The 15,954-nt window shown below is 39.9% G+C and overlaps 1 protein-coding gene across 3 annotated transcripts in view; it reads left to right on the forward strand.

Annotated features, from left to right (window-relative positions):
• LOC126281643 (TBC domain-containing protein kinase-like protein) overlaps positions 1 to 15,954 on the forward strand; it is a 65,718-nt gene that overhangs the window by 47,704 nt on the left and 2,060 nt on the right. For all 3 annotated transcript variants that reach the window (XM_049980775.1, XM_049980774.1, XM_049980776.1), the window contains one exon: positions 14,998 to 15,157. In XM_049980775.1, coding sequence (XP_049836732.1) covers positions 14,998 to 15,157 — 160 coding nt within the window. The remainder of the gene's footprint in view (positions 1 to 14,997; positions 15,158 to 15,954) is intronic.

Consider the following 15,954-nt stretch of genomic DNA (forward strand, 5'->3'; position numbering starts at 1 on the left):
CACACACACACACACACACACATATCCATCCACACATACACAGACACAAGCAGACATTTTTGTGTGTATGTTTGTGTTTGTTTGTGTGTCTATCGACCTGCCAGCACTTTTGAAATACTAATAATATGCGTGTGGCTTTCAGAAAGGACTTTCAACAGAAAATGCTATGTATATTTCACTGATCAAATACAGGGTGAACATAAAGTCCGGGAACACTTTCAATTATTTATTGCACAAGAACTGAACATTGTACTGATGTCATACATTTGGCATTCTGAGGGAACAACACTGTCACACGTAGTGACAAATATCTGCCCTTCAGAAATAAATGCATCTGTACATCTTCATTATCCCCAAAATTTACAACTCATTCAACATCCTCAATAGCCTCTTGAACATCCTTTGCAACATCTACAACAAAATCATTGTCTCCACCTATTCGGTGCAAGACATGAAAATCATTGGCATGTATTCTTCTCCATCATCTATGTACATACTCCAGAAGCCACAATATGGTGCATGGCAATGGGTATCTTGTATCACTACTACTCCTCTCCTTTCCTGTTCCACTGACAAATAAAGCGAGGCAAAAGTGACTGGCTATGTGCCTACACAATTTCTCTTATCTTGGTGGTACTTATGCAAAATGTACATTGATGGCAGTATAATCATTGGCAGTCAGCTTCTAATGCCAGTTCTCTAAATTTTCTCAATAGTGCTTCATGAAAAGGTGGCCATCTTTCTCCGTAGATTCCTATTTGAGGTTATGGAGCATCTCCTTAACACACTGGTAACAAATGTAGCAGTTGCTGCATGCTTCACATGACCCCTTTTATTATGCAAAAGGGTGGAGCATACCCATCAATTAAAATTCTTCTCTAAAATCAATCCTGCATGATCTTGAATGACATTTAGTTTTCCTAGTATCTGCAAGCCCTGTGTCCTGTTGAGTTATCAGTTTGTGAAGTCCCTATGACAAACACCTTTATTGTGCAGATATCACCTTGACCTGGAGGTGATAACATGATTTGGGCCTCCATGTCTTTAGAGACTCTACAATAACACTTAGGGCAGTTCTTCTCTGATGACTTTCTCAGTATCTCTGTATGTAGCTCCAGAGTGCTAGAGTTCTTGAGCTTGCTCTATTTCAGCAGACAGTGAGACAAATCAAATGAAAGTGCATGGTTTGATAGACCTTTTCAAGTCCTAAACATTTGTGATGCATATATGCAGACTGAAGCAACGAATAAAAATTTGTACCAAGGCCAGGATTCAAACCTGGGTCTCCTGCTCACTAAGCAGATGTGATAACCGCTACACCACATTGGCACAGTGGCTTTGCACTACAGCATGCCTCCTTCCTCGGTTCCCATTCAGGCCTCAGCCCACTTAGTATTCCTCCTAACTTCAAATAACATTGCAGATGCTTTCCAACTATACTGAATCATGTTTCATTTGATACTGAGGTGCTATTCCAATGCAATTGAGGAGTTTCTGCAATACTGTTTGAGTTTAGCGGGATTACCAAGTGGGCTCAGCTGTGAAGGGGAATTTGGATTGAGGAGGGAGGCATGCTAGGATCATCTACCCAGATGTGCAAATCCACGTGCAAGGGTGGCATAGTGGTTAGCACATCTGCATAGGGAGCGGGAGACCTGAATGTGAATCTTGTCCTTGGTGCAAATTTTAACTTATCACTTCAGTCTGTACATGTAGATCAGTGAAACAACTTTGGTAGAAATAAGAAGATTCTGTGAAATACTGACCTGTTTTCTAAAGTACTAGAGATTGAGCAAGGCACACTACAAAACACTGGACTCGTACTTTACTAGAGGTCATTGGTTCAAATCACTGTCTGGCCATCGAGATTTATGTTTTCTATTTTTTTCCCTAAATTATGTAAGGCAATTGCTGTAATGGTTTCTTTGGAAGTATGTGGTTGATTAACTTCCCCATCATTCTCCAATTCAAGAGTTACTCAGTTCCTTTTGCCCTCATCATCAGTAGGATTTTAAACAATAATCTTGTTTCCTTTTTAAAACTATAGGTAGCAGATATCCACAGTGGCTAAGTCAGTTGGGATCATATGACCATTGGATACAGTGCCTGAACAGTCAGTGTAACAGCAGTTGTGGATCTGAGAGGATGTGCCTGTAGATGTAGCAGTTTGTATAATACATAGTAATCTAATTTAGTCTCTTGTTTTTCACATGCTTCTGTGAAGAAGTAAATTCCACATGTGTATTTTACTGTGTGGATTGGTAGACCAGTGTTTACCACTTTAAGTTTTTTTATTTATTTATTTTTAATTTTTTGCTCCTAATTTTCAATGCATATCTCAGTATGAGGCTTCTTATTGGGTAGCATTGACTGACTAGATAGGCCAGCAGCAGAACATAGAATGCAACCATCAACTTTTGGGTTAGTGTTATATTACTTGTGATACGGACAAACACTTGGTATAAGAGGATGTGCTGCAAAGCAAAGCTTCCGAATTTTGTATGTGAAAACTTCTAAAGCTTCTGCATCTTTATTCTTCATGTCTACATATTTATTTCTCCAACATAGTCACCAAGGTGATGAAAACATTTCTTCCAGTAAGAGACAAGTTTGTAGACATTACCATTGAAGAATGTTTGACTTTTTTGATGGAGCCACAACCTCACTTCTGCTTGCACCACTTCACCACCATCAAATTGAAGTCCTCAAAGGTATTCTTTATGTTTTAGAAACAGTTGAAAATCAGATGGAGCAAAGTTGGCACTGTATGGAGGAAGCTCGACAACAGTGAACCCAAGGCACTGGATTACTGCATATGTCACAGCACTCATGTGCAATCTGGCATTGTCATGATGAAGGAGATAGTATTCCATATATGGATAAACTCTTCGAATTTGAAATGGCTTCTCACTCACAAACATAGTTATGTTACATAGTGCCATGTCATACACTGCAATTCAGAGCCCTTAGTGGCAGGTGGCTGCAAATATGTGGATGTGAAGAATAAAGATGTTTTTATTTAAAGTATGTTAATAATTTTCACATAAAATATTCAGAGACATTACTTTTCAGCACACCCTCGTAGATGGTTAGGGACTGCAAATGATGTGTGTGAATGCAAGGGGGAATTGGCAACAGTCCTTAAACAGCTGGAAGCTGTGTTGGCCGTGGTTGACAAGCTTTATGCTACTGCCCTGAGCGGCAGTGGTATTGGGGCATCTGAAATGAATGATATTGACACCTCTGGAGCCTATAGTCATACTTATCTGTTGATGATTTGCAGATGGTGATGGAATTGCGAATCTCGGTGCAGAAGGCAAAAATTGATATCAGCTGCATGGATGATGTATTGCCCTCTGCTGAAAGTATGTACAGGCCAGCTTGGGATACCTTGCCTGTTGGGACCATGGTCAATCTTCCTGAGAAATGCAGGAAAGTGCAAAGGGTGGGATTGCCTGTCATTAGGAGGTCCAGTGTTAGGCATGTGATGGAGACCCTAAGAGAAATACTGTGGATGTTGGAAAAGAACAGCAGTATCCACTGTGGCTCCTTCGCAGGACATCTTGTCAGAGATATGGAGGAGGCTTTGCTGGCAGCTGTTGAGCTTACTTGGTGCACCTGGCTGCAAATCACGGCTCATGTTGGCAGGAATGACACCTAGTGAAGACAGCTATCCTCACTTACGGGGTGGAAACAGAGCTATTGTTTTGTAGATTATTCCCAGAACCAATCGCAGTCCTCTGGTATGGACCCGAGTGGAAGGCCTAAATTAGAGGTGTGGACAGTTCTGTGTTGATGTACAATGCGGGTTTCTGACCTTCACTATGGGGTGAAGAAATGTAGGACTACCCTTAATATGTGAGGCATGCACTACACTCAGGAAGCAGCTACCATGGTAGGGGTTCTGTAGGATAGAGAAATTTCTCCAAGGGCCCCCTTGCCTTACCAACAGTAGTGGTGGAACATCTGAGTGGAAATTTTGAGAATATTTCATGTACATTTCCCTGTCTTGTTGCAGATTTAGGTGGAGATTTTAAATTGCCAGCTATAGACTGGGAGACTCAAGTGATGGGGAAAGGTAGTAGGAAAAAAGAGTTGAGTGATATTGTTCTAGTGATCATAAGGCCATTATAGCATCACTGAATGTAACTGTAAATAGGAGTACAAAGAAAGGTAGGAAGATCAACAGTTGACAAATTTCAGATTACCTGACAGGTCAACACAAAAATTTTGTCTTTTGTGCTGGCAATGCTAAGCATCAATGGACAAAAGTTCAAGAATATCGTAGAATATGCTTCATCCAGGTATGTGTCTGGCAAAATTGCAAGTGATGGAAAAGACCCACTGTGGTGTGTCAACCATGTTAGAAAGCTGCTGCAAAAGCAAAGAGAGTGCCATTGCAAATTTAAGTGTAGCCAAAGCCCCACAGACAAACAAAAACTAAATGAACCCAAAGTTAATGTAATTTGGGCTAGACATCAAGTTTTCAATGAATTCAAAAGTAAAATTCTATCTACTGACTTGGCAGAAAATACAAAAAAGTTGTTGTCTTACATTAAACTGGTGACAGATTGAAGTTTGTCCAAACACTCTGTGACGGTAATGGCATTGAAACGGAGGATGATACAGAAAGGCCAAAATGCTAAACGTCTTTTTCCAAAAATGTTTCACAGAGAAAAATTGTACTGTAGTTCCTCCTTTAAATTGTCACATAAAGAACAAAATGACAGGTCTGAAAATAAGTGCCCAATGGATAGAAAAGCAGCTGGAATTGCTCAACAGAAGGAATGCCCCGAACCTGATGGGGTACCATTTTGATCCTTCACAGAGTATGGGAAAGAATCTGCCTTTCTGCTAACAGCAGTGTACCACAGGTCTTTGAAGTTATGAAACGTTCCTGATGATTTAAAAAAGCAGAGGTCATCGCTCTTTTCAAGAAGGATCATTGAACATATGCACAATACTGTTGGTCTACATCTCTGATATAGGTCTTTTTTAGGATTTTGGAACATGTTTTATGTTCACACATTATGACATTTTTCGAGACCAGAAATCTCCTCTCTAGGAATAACCGTGGGTTCTGGAAACAACAATCGTGCGAAACCCAGCTCTCTGTGTTTGATACAATTCCGCACTCCCACTTAATGAACAAAATATGAGCATATGAAGTATCAGATGAACTGCGGATTGGGTTGAAAAGTTTCTGGAAAACAGAATACTTCCTATTATTCTGAACATATTGAAGTCTTTAGTCATAAAAATGACTTATGGTGTGCCCTAGGGAACAATTGTAGGACTTCTACTTTTCACAATAGATAGGGTGTTTTTAAAAGTGTAACTTGATTTCAAAACTCAATATTTATTGATAAAAACATACGACAAACATGAGGTAAATTGCTAAATACTCAAAAAATCTTTAAGTTTTAGCTTTGGTATTACAAATGCTTTGTGTGTCCACCAGCAGCAGCAACATCTAGACTATAGCTAAATTTGTCATAAACTTTATGCAATGTATCTGCTTTTACAGAAGTTATGGCAGCTGTTACTCTGTTCTTCGCCTATTCTGTGTCACGAGGCTAAAGGAGAGATAAACACTCCTTCGTTGACATATGCACATAAATAAATAAATAAATAAATAATTGCATGAGATCATATCTGGTGATCTTGGAGGCCAAGAATGCAGGGCAGTCTCTTAGGATCCCATCTGCCCTATCCAGTTTTGAGGCAGTGTCTCATTGAAAAACTGATGTATATTGTTGCGCCAGTGTGGTTGAGCTCCATCCTGTTGAAAAATGAAATCATCGGAGTTATCCTGCAGTTGTGGATAAAAGCCAGTTCTGCAGCATTTGACGATACAGTTTTATATATGTAGTCTGAAGTGGAAAGTGAAAATTTGACAAAGTCCTGGGATTGAACCCCCGGTCTCCTGCTTACTAGGCAGGTGCATTATCCCTAAGCCACCTTGACATAGCAGTTCACTCAACTGCATGGATTACCCTGGCATGCCTCCCTCCTTGATCCAAATTCTCACTGCCACCTCAGTCTGCTTTAAATTCCCCCTGCATTCTAGTTCCTGTGTTTTCCTCAAAAAAGGATTGCACACTTTTCCATCTTTAGATGAGTGTCTTTTGTTCTTAGTTACGTTAGGAGGGTTCTGGAGTCCACATTACGTCAGTTTAATTTACTACTAACATGAAATGTTGCTTCATCACTGGAAATTAACTATGGTATCATCTTAAATGTTCTCTAGCAGAGCATTGCTGAAGTCAACCTGTTTCCTTTTATTAACACTAACCCGAAGAGCTTACACTAATTTTAGCCTGTATGGTTTATTGATCAAACAATGCCTTAACACTCGCCTGACAGTTGTATGAGGCATTGCCAGTACTCTACTTGTGTGATGAGTAGACTTCTGTGGACTTCGCTGAAATGTTTGCCGAATTCGTTCCAGCATATCATCTGAAGCGTGAGGTTGTCCTTGACTTTTACCTTTGTGCAAACATCCTCTCTCTTCAAATTGGCGATATCAATGATGAATGGTTTTGTGTGCAGGCAGATCAATGCCAGAATATTGATGGCAAACACACTGGATCACAATCATTGACTAACACTTTATAAAATGCAGCAGATGCCATCATTCTTCTGACTGACTGTAAACTGAGAAGACACATTGATTGACATCCAATGGCGATTTTCTGAAACTCCAGGCCACACCTATTCAAACAACACTTTTCCTCACCAACATGCCCTAACTTTTGTAATTATTACTGTCCAAAATTGGGTCATTCTTTTAGAAAAACACTCTATGTAAATGACCTAGTTGACCACGTGAGAAGATTCCATAAGGCTTTTCATGGATTGTGCTGTTGCATACAGAGAAGTCACAATTGTAGAAAATAATAGTGAAAAGCAGGAAGAACTGCAGAGCATTGACGCTTGGTGCAGTGTGTGGCAGTTGACCCTCAATATAGGAAAATATAACATACTGTGAATACATATATAGCCCCTTCATTGTATGATTACATGACTGCAGAACAATCACTGGAAGTAGTTACTTCCATAAAATATGGAGGAGCAGGTGCAAGGAGCAGTTTAAAGTGTAACAACAACATAAAATTAATTGCAGCTAAAGCAAATGCTAGACAAAGTTTTGTACGTAGAATTCTCACGAAATGTCCATGATCAAAGGAAGTAGCCTGCAAAACACTCCTTCAGCCAATGCCTGAGTTGTCCCTCAGTCTGAGTTAGATAGGACTGATAGAGAATATCTAAAGAAGAGTAGCTTGTTTAGATAAAGGATCATTTAGAGAGAGTGAAAGTATCACAGAGGCACTCGGTCAGCTCCAGTGGCAGATGATGCAAGAAAGGCATTCTATATCACAGTATGCTCTACTGTTAAAACACCAAGAATGTACATTCATAGAAGGATCAACCAGTATATTGCTTTCTCCTACATACCTTGCGAAGAAACCAAGAAGATAGAATTAGAGAGATCTGAACCCACGCGGAACCTTATCAGTATCATTCTTCCCGCTAACCAAATGTGACTGGAACAAGAAAAGGAGGACGTGACTGTGATATTCAAAGTACCCTCTGCTGGACACAGGCTTGCAGGGTATAGGTGTAGATTTTTTAAATGTGATCATTAGCCTATTTACCATTATTCTACCATGGTTTTAAGACACTTTTACAACAGTGGTTATTTTCACAGTAGTTTCAATTTGAGTGACTGTAGATACAAAATTTAGTGTGGTTTTCTATGCTTAATTTCTGTAAACAATACCCATCATTCACCTGGGGCGAGGGTTTATTTTACTAGATATGTTGTTTGTTTAATTTAATTTTGAGCAGTCATTGTATTTCATAGTAATTGATTTGTTTCACCTCTGATGCAATGTATTTCATTTCTAATATAGCCTATATATAACGTGGCTGAAGCTTACCCATTATGGATGTTCTAGAACCGATGGTTGTGTGTTGAATATTTGTTAATTCCCATAAACTAGTTTTCCAGTCTTTTCAGGTTCATCTTCAGATGGGGCACATGGAAATTACATAATTGTTTCTGTAGCGTGATGTTGAGGTCTGGATCTCTGAGAAGATGATACATAAGAAAACTTGAATGCATCACCATGAGTTGTGTCAAAAAATGAATTCTTCTGCTTATGATGTCAGTATGGTACCATTATTTAGTGTGTGGTGCGTAGGCAATCAAAATGGAAGTTGCCAGGACCATACAAACTACAATGCTACCCTTAGTGTTGCAGTAAATAAAAGAATTTGTTTTGCAACACAACTCACCCTCTTACTGTGAAACACTAGTTTTTTTTATCTGTCTGCTTGTCACTGATCCAGTGCCCAGAAATAAGATGGAAACTGTAAAGGCTCAAAATTAGTTCATGTAAATAAAAATATATTCCAGAAAGTAACTGGTTGCAGTTTTCTGTATTTGTTGCTGTTTTCTGTATTTATATTTGTATGTACATTTTAACAGTGTTACGAAAAGATAGATAGCTACTCACTGTGAAGAAGGCCTGTTGAGTTGCAGACATGCACAATGAAAAGACCGTTACACATTACAGGTTTTGGCCAAAGCCCTCTTCAGTGACGAACAAAAATGTGCAGTGTCTTGGGAAAGGGGGGGGGGGGGGGAGTGAGTTTAGTTTCCATCATATGTAATTTTGAATTCTTGGCTTTTATTGTGACAGGTGTGGCGACAAGTGTGGCTAAGTGGTTAGGTGCCAGACTACAACTCTAAGGTTTCTACATTCAACCTTCAGTCACTGCTAGGATTTTTCTATCATTTTCTGCTTCTTTCACCTCTGGGAGTGATTTGTGTATGTGAAAAGTGTAATGTTTCATCATAGTTTGGATACTATATTAAAGTATGAGCACCTCGATAACTGATATTTTGTTGAAAATAAGCATTGTGAGATGATGACTGTGTAACAATAAAAGTTTATTAATTATAGAAAATGAAAACAAGTAACTAACCATTGTTAATGGGATTTATTGAAAAATATTACATTTATCTAGTTCACTTTGAGAGATTCATCACATGACAGCAATTTAAATCTCTCTCTCTCTCTCTCTCTCTCTCTCTCTCTCTCTCTCTCTCTCTCTCTCTCTCTCTCTCTCTCTTCTTATTTAAATCCTACATATTGCAAGGAACATACTTTCTCCAGTTGTGACAGAAGTTTCATGGAGAGTTGGTGCTGTCAAAAATCGCACACAAATTTTGTGCCATGTTTAATTGCTCAAGTGTTTCCTATGCTGCAGAGTAATACACAAGACTGAAGTCTTTTAAAAACTTTGAGACAGTTCATGGTCTTACTGTGCAATGCATTGATCTGACTATGATAATTCAACATGATCAAAACTGTTTATCAGAAAATATCAATATAACAGTGTGTGAAAATAAAAAAAACTAATAAAATTGAATCATTCCTAGCAAGCAGCCATGAGTTGCCACAAGCTATAGTAACAAGGAGATCGAAGGTGGTGGGACAGCAGCTGAGATGATAAAATGGGAAGGTGATAGACAAAATAATAAAGCTTATTAAACAGATATAAAGGATAAAGAAATTGCTCAAAAATGGAAGAATGCTGTCTTAATACCAATATGCAGGAAAAACATAGATGAGAGGTGCAAAAAGCTGCAGAGGGATATCACTTCTAGATTTGGGCTACAAAGTTGTCAAAATTCCTGCTGAAGAGGTGAACATCATCTGGAAGGTAGGGTGAAAATAGAATGGATCATAATGATAGGAAAACTGGAACAACACCCATCCTCAAAAAGCAAGAAGACCATAATAAGCTTTGTAGACTTAAAGACGGTGCATGAATCAATTGATAGGCTGTGATTTGTGAGGATACGGTAGAACAGAGGTTGAGACGACATTGCAAGAAAGCTTATAATTTGTATACTGGCTGATGTCAAGGCAAGGGTGAGATTCAGGGTAGCATCATCAGATTATTTTGGTTCCAGATTATGGATAAAACACACATGGAGGACAAGGTGGACAACAGGGCAAAGATGAAATTCTATGCTTCTGCAGACAGAATTGTAATTCTCTCTCTCTCTCTCTCTCTCTCTCTCTCTCTCTCTCTCTCTCTCTCTCTCTCTCTCACACACACACACACACACACACACACACACACACACACACACACACACACACACACACATTCATTCATTTTTATCTATATCTACCTTTCTTTCTTTATGTATGTTATGCAAAACTCAGAGTACAAACTTGAATATTATCACACTAAAATGCTAAATACTACATAAATTGAGGGACTAATGTAGATAAGCATTTAAGACCTCATATCTCGCATTTCTGATGAGAAATGTGAATTGCATCATGAAACTGCATATTATGCTGTTTGTAACAAATATTTAATTTATGAGCAAGTCTTAAGAATTGATTCATGAATTTCAACTGGCATATTGTTTGATTGCACAGTGTACAGGTTTACTGCTGGTCCATAGTGTCCAATGGGCACAGTATTTTGGCAATCAGACATGCCAGCATCATCAGGTGTGCTGGCTATCTGAACTCTTGAGGGCATGCAGCTGACTTATATCCTCTCCCATTACAAGATTTTTCCTCAGTGGTCATTGCTCGAGAATGCATGTCGGCAGTTGTGAAGATGCTTACGTTGGCATGTGTGGTGGTGTTGATATAGTTGGTCTGTCTATCCTGGTCGCCCCATCATTGTGTTTGCTGCGCATCTTCTTAATTAGACTCGGTGTGGGTTCCCAAGCCTGGCTGAGATTATAGCCACAGTCCTGATTTATAAGATTGTCCATTGTGAGAATGTCAGTGGCTTCTGTATTGATACTGTTTCAGTATTTTGAAGTCCACGTTAAAATTGTGGTACAATCATAATCCATAGCATGATTCTCAGACAAACAATGCCTTGTGAATGCCGGCATGTTGGAATACATTGATCGAGCATGCTGCTGGTGTTCTTGGCATTGATTTTCAATGATGTGCACAGTTTGCCCAGTATATGTTTTGCTACATGCACAGAATCTGATATACCGTAGCCTTTGACAAACTAGGTCATCTTTGATATCCCAATAATGCACATGTTTTATTGGGGAGGCAAAAAGCCATTGTTATGCAGTGCTTTTTCAATGTACACCTGATTTTGCCTGATAGCATGTCGGTAAATAGCATACAGGCTGTTCTCTTCCATAAGGACCACACCAAGAAGATATAGGGCCTTGTAAATGATGATGCCTACAGGAAGATCAACCCGACCCCACCAAGAAGGGTGAGAAGAAGACCCGGGTGCTTCTCAAGAAATCAGAGTTACTAGAGGGTGTCATTAAAAACTAACACCACAAGGACCAGTATTGCCTAGGCTTTCACAGACTCCCCAAAGTTCACAAAGATTGGAGGTCACTATATCCTATTGTCGCCAATGTCAGAGCTCCTACATATTTGCTGGCAGATAGAGATACTAAGTCCCTATGTGAGTAAATGCCCACATCATATCCACAATTCTGTGGGTTTTGTAAAATGCTTCAATAACTTCAGGCTGAAGAACTCCGATGTCAGAGCAAGTTTTGATGTTGGTTTGTTATTTACTAGGTTGTCTCAACATGGATCACTAGAATTTATCGATCAGAAATTTGATGAGAAGACCTGCAACCTTTTCAGGCATGTCCTGACATCCATGTATTTTCTGTATAATGGAGCAAATGGAGGGAGCTGCAGTGGGCAGTTAACTCTTGCCAGTGGTTGCAAATCTGTGTGTAGAGCACTTTGAGGAAGAGACCCAGGAACTGTGACACATCAGAACTGTCAATGTAGGCTTCCACGGCCATTGTCACATTCAATAAAAAAATTTCCTGGTTTGTGACCACATTGCCAATATATATAAAACTACCAATGTTTCGGTCCATGTTGCAAGTGACCTCCTTCAGAGTGTTTTTGTTTACTGCTGAATGAGAAAACTTTGCTTCTGCTATACCTGCAGACAAGGCTGTTATCTAATTCTGATAGGCTGTTTAGGATGAAGAAGAGGGATGTTAGAAGTCTTCGTTGGTGTTTTTATTATTTAATTTCATTGGTGGAAACCCAACATTTCGATTGATGTTTGCATTACTGCTTGTAATTGGTAAAAAGTGGCGAATGGAAAACCAAGCGGCAGCTGTGGCATGACATTGTTTTCCTGCTTTCTAGCACTAGCTGAGGTGCGCCAGTGCTCTACGGACCTGTGACCACTGCAGTATCCTGTGTGGCTGTATGTGTTGCTTCAAATTAACTGTCGTTCCTTAGTGCTGTTATTGCTAGCAGCCAAGAAGTCGGAAGTCGGTAGCCATCTTCTCTGTTCATGTGGGCCGGTAGCTTGGCTATTACTATTGCCTCTCTAAATTTTTCTCCTGAAAGTAAGAGGCTGTTTCGCCAGTATGTGAGCTTCACCAAAATCAATCTGTTTGCCGCACTCATGCTGATGTTCTGCCACTGCTGACTTGGTGTGCTGTCTTAGTAGGATATATCTTTTGTTTTCAGATATCCATGTGCTGATTGGTCACCCTGTCTCGCCTACATATGCTAATGCACATTCACATCTGATTTTGTAAAACCCAGCAGCATGTATTTTGTCAATTGTATCTTTTGTTATGTGAAGAACATCTTTTATTCTGTTGCTGCTTCAGAAAATCGGTTGATGCCCGATCGGCAGAGAATTTTGTCCACCCGTTCAGTGACACTGTGAACATAAGGTAATGGTGATGTTTTGCATTTCTTTTGCTCTCCTCTATTGCCCTTATTCATTGTCACCATAGCTTTACCTATTCCTTTCATTCCATAACCATTGGCACAAAAAGTGGACTTGAGGTTTTCTAGTTCACCCTTTAGGTGTTCCTCATCGCTGATCATGTGAGCACTCTTGGTTAAAGTATGCAGGGTGGATTTCTTCTGCATAGGGAGATGATGTGAGGAGGCATGCAGGTTCCTGTCAGTACTGGTTGGATTCCCATACACACTATGGCCCATCAGGCTTTCTGTAAACTTCCATGTCGAGGAAAACAATGCCGCGTCACAGCTGCCGCCTGGTTTTCCATTCGCCGGTTTTCACCAATTACAAGCAGTAATGCAAACACCAATCAAAACCTCGGGTTTCCACCAATGAAAAAAATTAATAAAAACACCAAAAAAGACTTCTAACATCCCTCCCCTTCATCCTAAACAGCCTACCAGAATTAGGTAACAGCCATGTCTGCAGGTATATAAGAAGCAAAGTTTTCTCATTCAGCAGTAAACAAAAACATCCTGAAAAAGGTCGCTTGCAACAGGGACCGAAATATCTGTAGTTTTATATGTATTGACAATGAAGCCACAAACCCAGAAAAATTTATTGAACATCAGAATGCCGGATTAAACACAATCTTTGCCCCACCACTACAGTACAACCTGTGGAGTCAGAAGAAATGACAGAAGAGGAGGTAACCATAGTTTTTATACCTTACACTGGCTTACTACTGCGAAAAGTCAGGTGCATACTGAAGAAGCACCACATAAGAACTATCTTTTGCCTCCCCCCCCCCCCCCCCCCCCCCGCCGCCCTCCTCCCAAAAATAAAACACTGGCATCATTTGGGAATGTCAAAGTTGACCTTGGTTCATGGAAGGCCAGGGTATATCAGATTCTGTGCCAGTGGGTCATATATGAGGGTCATTCCTTGAGTCATGACAATTATGGTATATCTTGCAATAATGCAACAACACAGGAATTTCAGGATGTGCATTGAACCGGAAAGGCTGTGTGTATCTGAATGCCATCATAAAATAGGGTTCCATTACAGGAGGTAATGACAAAGTTTGAAGTGAAACACATTGGAACACTCTATATTTGTTGTGCATGAGTACAAATGGAACAAAATGAGTCAGAATCCACTACTGTCCTTCAAAATAGTCTTCCAGTGCATCCACCAGCATTGTCAACGAAGAGGATGGTGATAAATGCCATTGGCACTGCTATCAATATGTGCCACTTGTCACTGAAATGCAATGATGATATCCACCCTGTTTGCAAAGCATCTCCCATACATTGGATTCTTCAGTTGAGTAATGAGGTCAAAGCCACATGAATTGAGGTCTGCTGAATTGCGTGGGTAGGGGAGGATTTCCCACCCCACTGCTATACAAAATTGCTGATGCTGCCTGCAGTGGACTGTAGCATTAATGTAGAGTATATTGCATTATCAGGCAGTGCCTTATGTTTTCAACAAAGTGTACAGCAAAAAGTTGCGGTAGTATTGGAGATTGAGAGTGTGGCCATCCCTAACAATGACAGTCATATATTGGACAAACAATGCATACCATTGAAGATCAATGCCAAGAACACCAGCAGCACCCCAACAAGTTGGAGGTCATGGAGCACTGTGTCAGAGAATGATGTTATTGATTAAGAATTTACCAGGGTTTTATAACAGACTTCCAAATATTGGGACAGTATCATTAAAGAAGTTGTCAAAATTTGTACCAGGGATAATCTTATCGATCAGGAGTGCAACTATAATCTCAGCAAGTCTTGGGAGCCAGCAGCGGGTCTAATTAAAAAGACACTCAGCAAACACAACCTGATGATGAGGGCAGACAGAGCACCTACTTCAGCACTACCAGAGACACAAATATCTACACAACTGCTGATGCACACACTTGGGCGTGGACCATGGAGGGAACGGCTTGCAGTGGAAGAGGATGTAAGTCAGCCAAACACCCTCAGGAGTTCAGTTCATGAGGGCACCTCATGATGGCGACACATCTGATCACAGTAGTATAGTGCCCGTTGGACACTATTGATCGGCAGTACACCCATGGACTGTTTAATCCAGACCTTGGAAGGTAATTCAGTTTTACTTTTAGTAACCGAAACAAGAATGCAAACAAAATTTCTTTGCTTTACATCACAGTAACAATTTAATTCTAGGCTTACAGTCAGTTATTTTTGTTGTCTCTCCTTAATTTGCATTTAGATACAACCGAGGTGCAATTCCATCAAGTATCAATATTCCATTTTCAACTGTAAATTTATCAGAAAATCAGTTACCTCCAGGGCCTGAGAACAGTATTCTTCATAGTCACAAAGGCAAGGTTATTACAGTGGTTGGATCACGTGGACCAAATGCTTCTCAGGTATAAGTTTCTTTAGAACATAAATTGCTGAGCAACTACTACTACTACTACTACTACTACTACTACCATAACAATAATAAAAGTAAATTAGATTTTTGAAATGAAATTTTTCAAAAATAAAATGTAACAGGTTGAAAGTTACACTTGAAATTATCAGAAAAAGAATAAAGATAGTTAAGAACTGTGCATCCCTTAGCAGTAACCAGCCTGCCTGAATGGCTGAACTTCGCTACAATATACCGTAGACATGAAAAATTGGTGAATGGCTAACAACAGGAAAGCATACTGAAAAGGAGGATGGAGCAAAAGGAAAAAGTAACAGTGATTTACAGGCCAATAACACAATATGTTAAAGCTCCAGAGATAATTATAAAATTCATGATTACTCAAAGGAAAATGATATCATATCAGTACGGCAACAATGACAATTAATGAAGTAACTGTTCTGTGTAAGACCAGCTTCAGATTGAAGTTTGAGTATGGAGAACATGAAGAGATGGAAAGCTAATCAGTGTTTGATGTGGATCAACTACAGAAAAGGGCCCTGACTTCAATCATGAAATGTCTGGAACCCATTATAATCAGACAAATAATGAATTTCACAGAAAATGAGGTGCAGTACTGAAAGGCAGAACTTTCTGTTGGAAACGAGATGTGTAAATTTATCGACACTAAGTGAAAAATGTTGCAATGTGACTCTCCCCCGCACACCCCCCCTCTCCCCCGCACACCCCCCTCTCCCCCGCACACGCCCCTCTCCCCCGCACACGCCCCTCCCCCCTCCCCTTCTCCCCCAC

The sequence above is a fragment of the Schistocerca gregaria genome, chromosome 7 (assembly GCF_023897955.1).
Source record: "Schistocerca gregaria isolate iqSchGreg1 chromosome 7, iqSchGreg1.2, whole genome shotgun sequence".
Classification (NCBI taxonomy): Eukaryota; Metazoa; Arthropoda; class Insecta; order Orthoptera; family Acrididae; genus Schistocerca; species Schistocerca gregaria.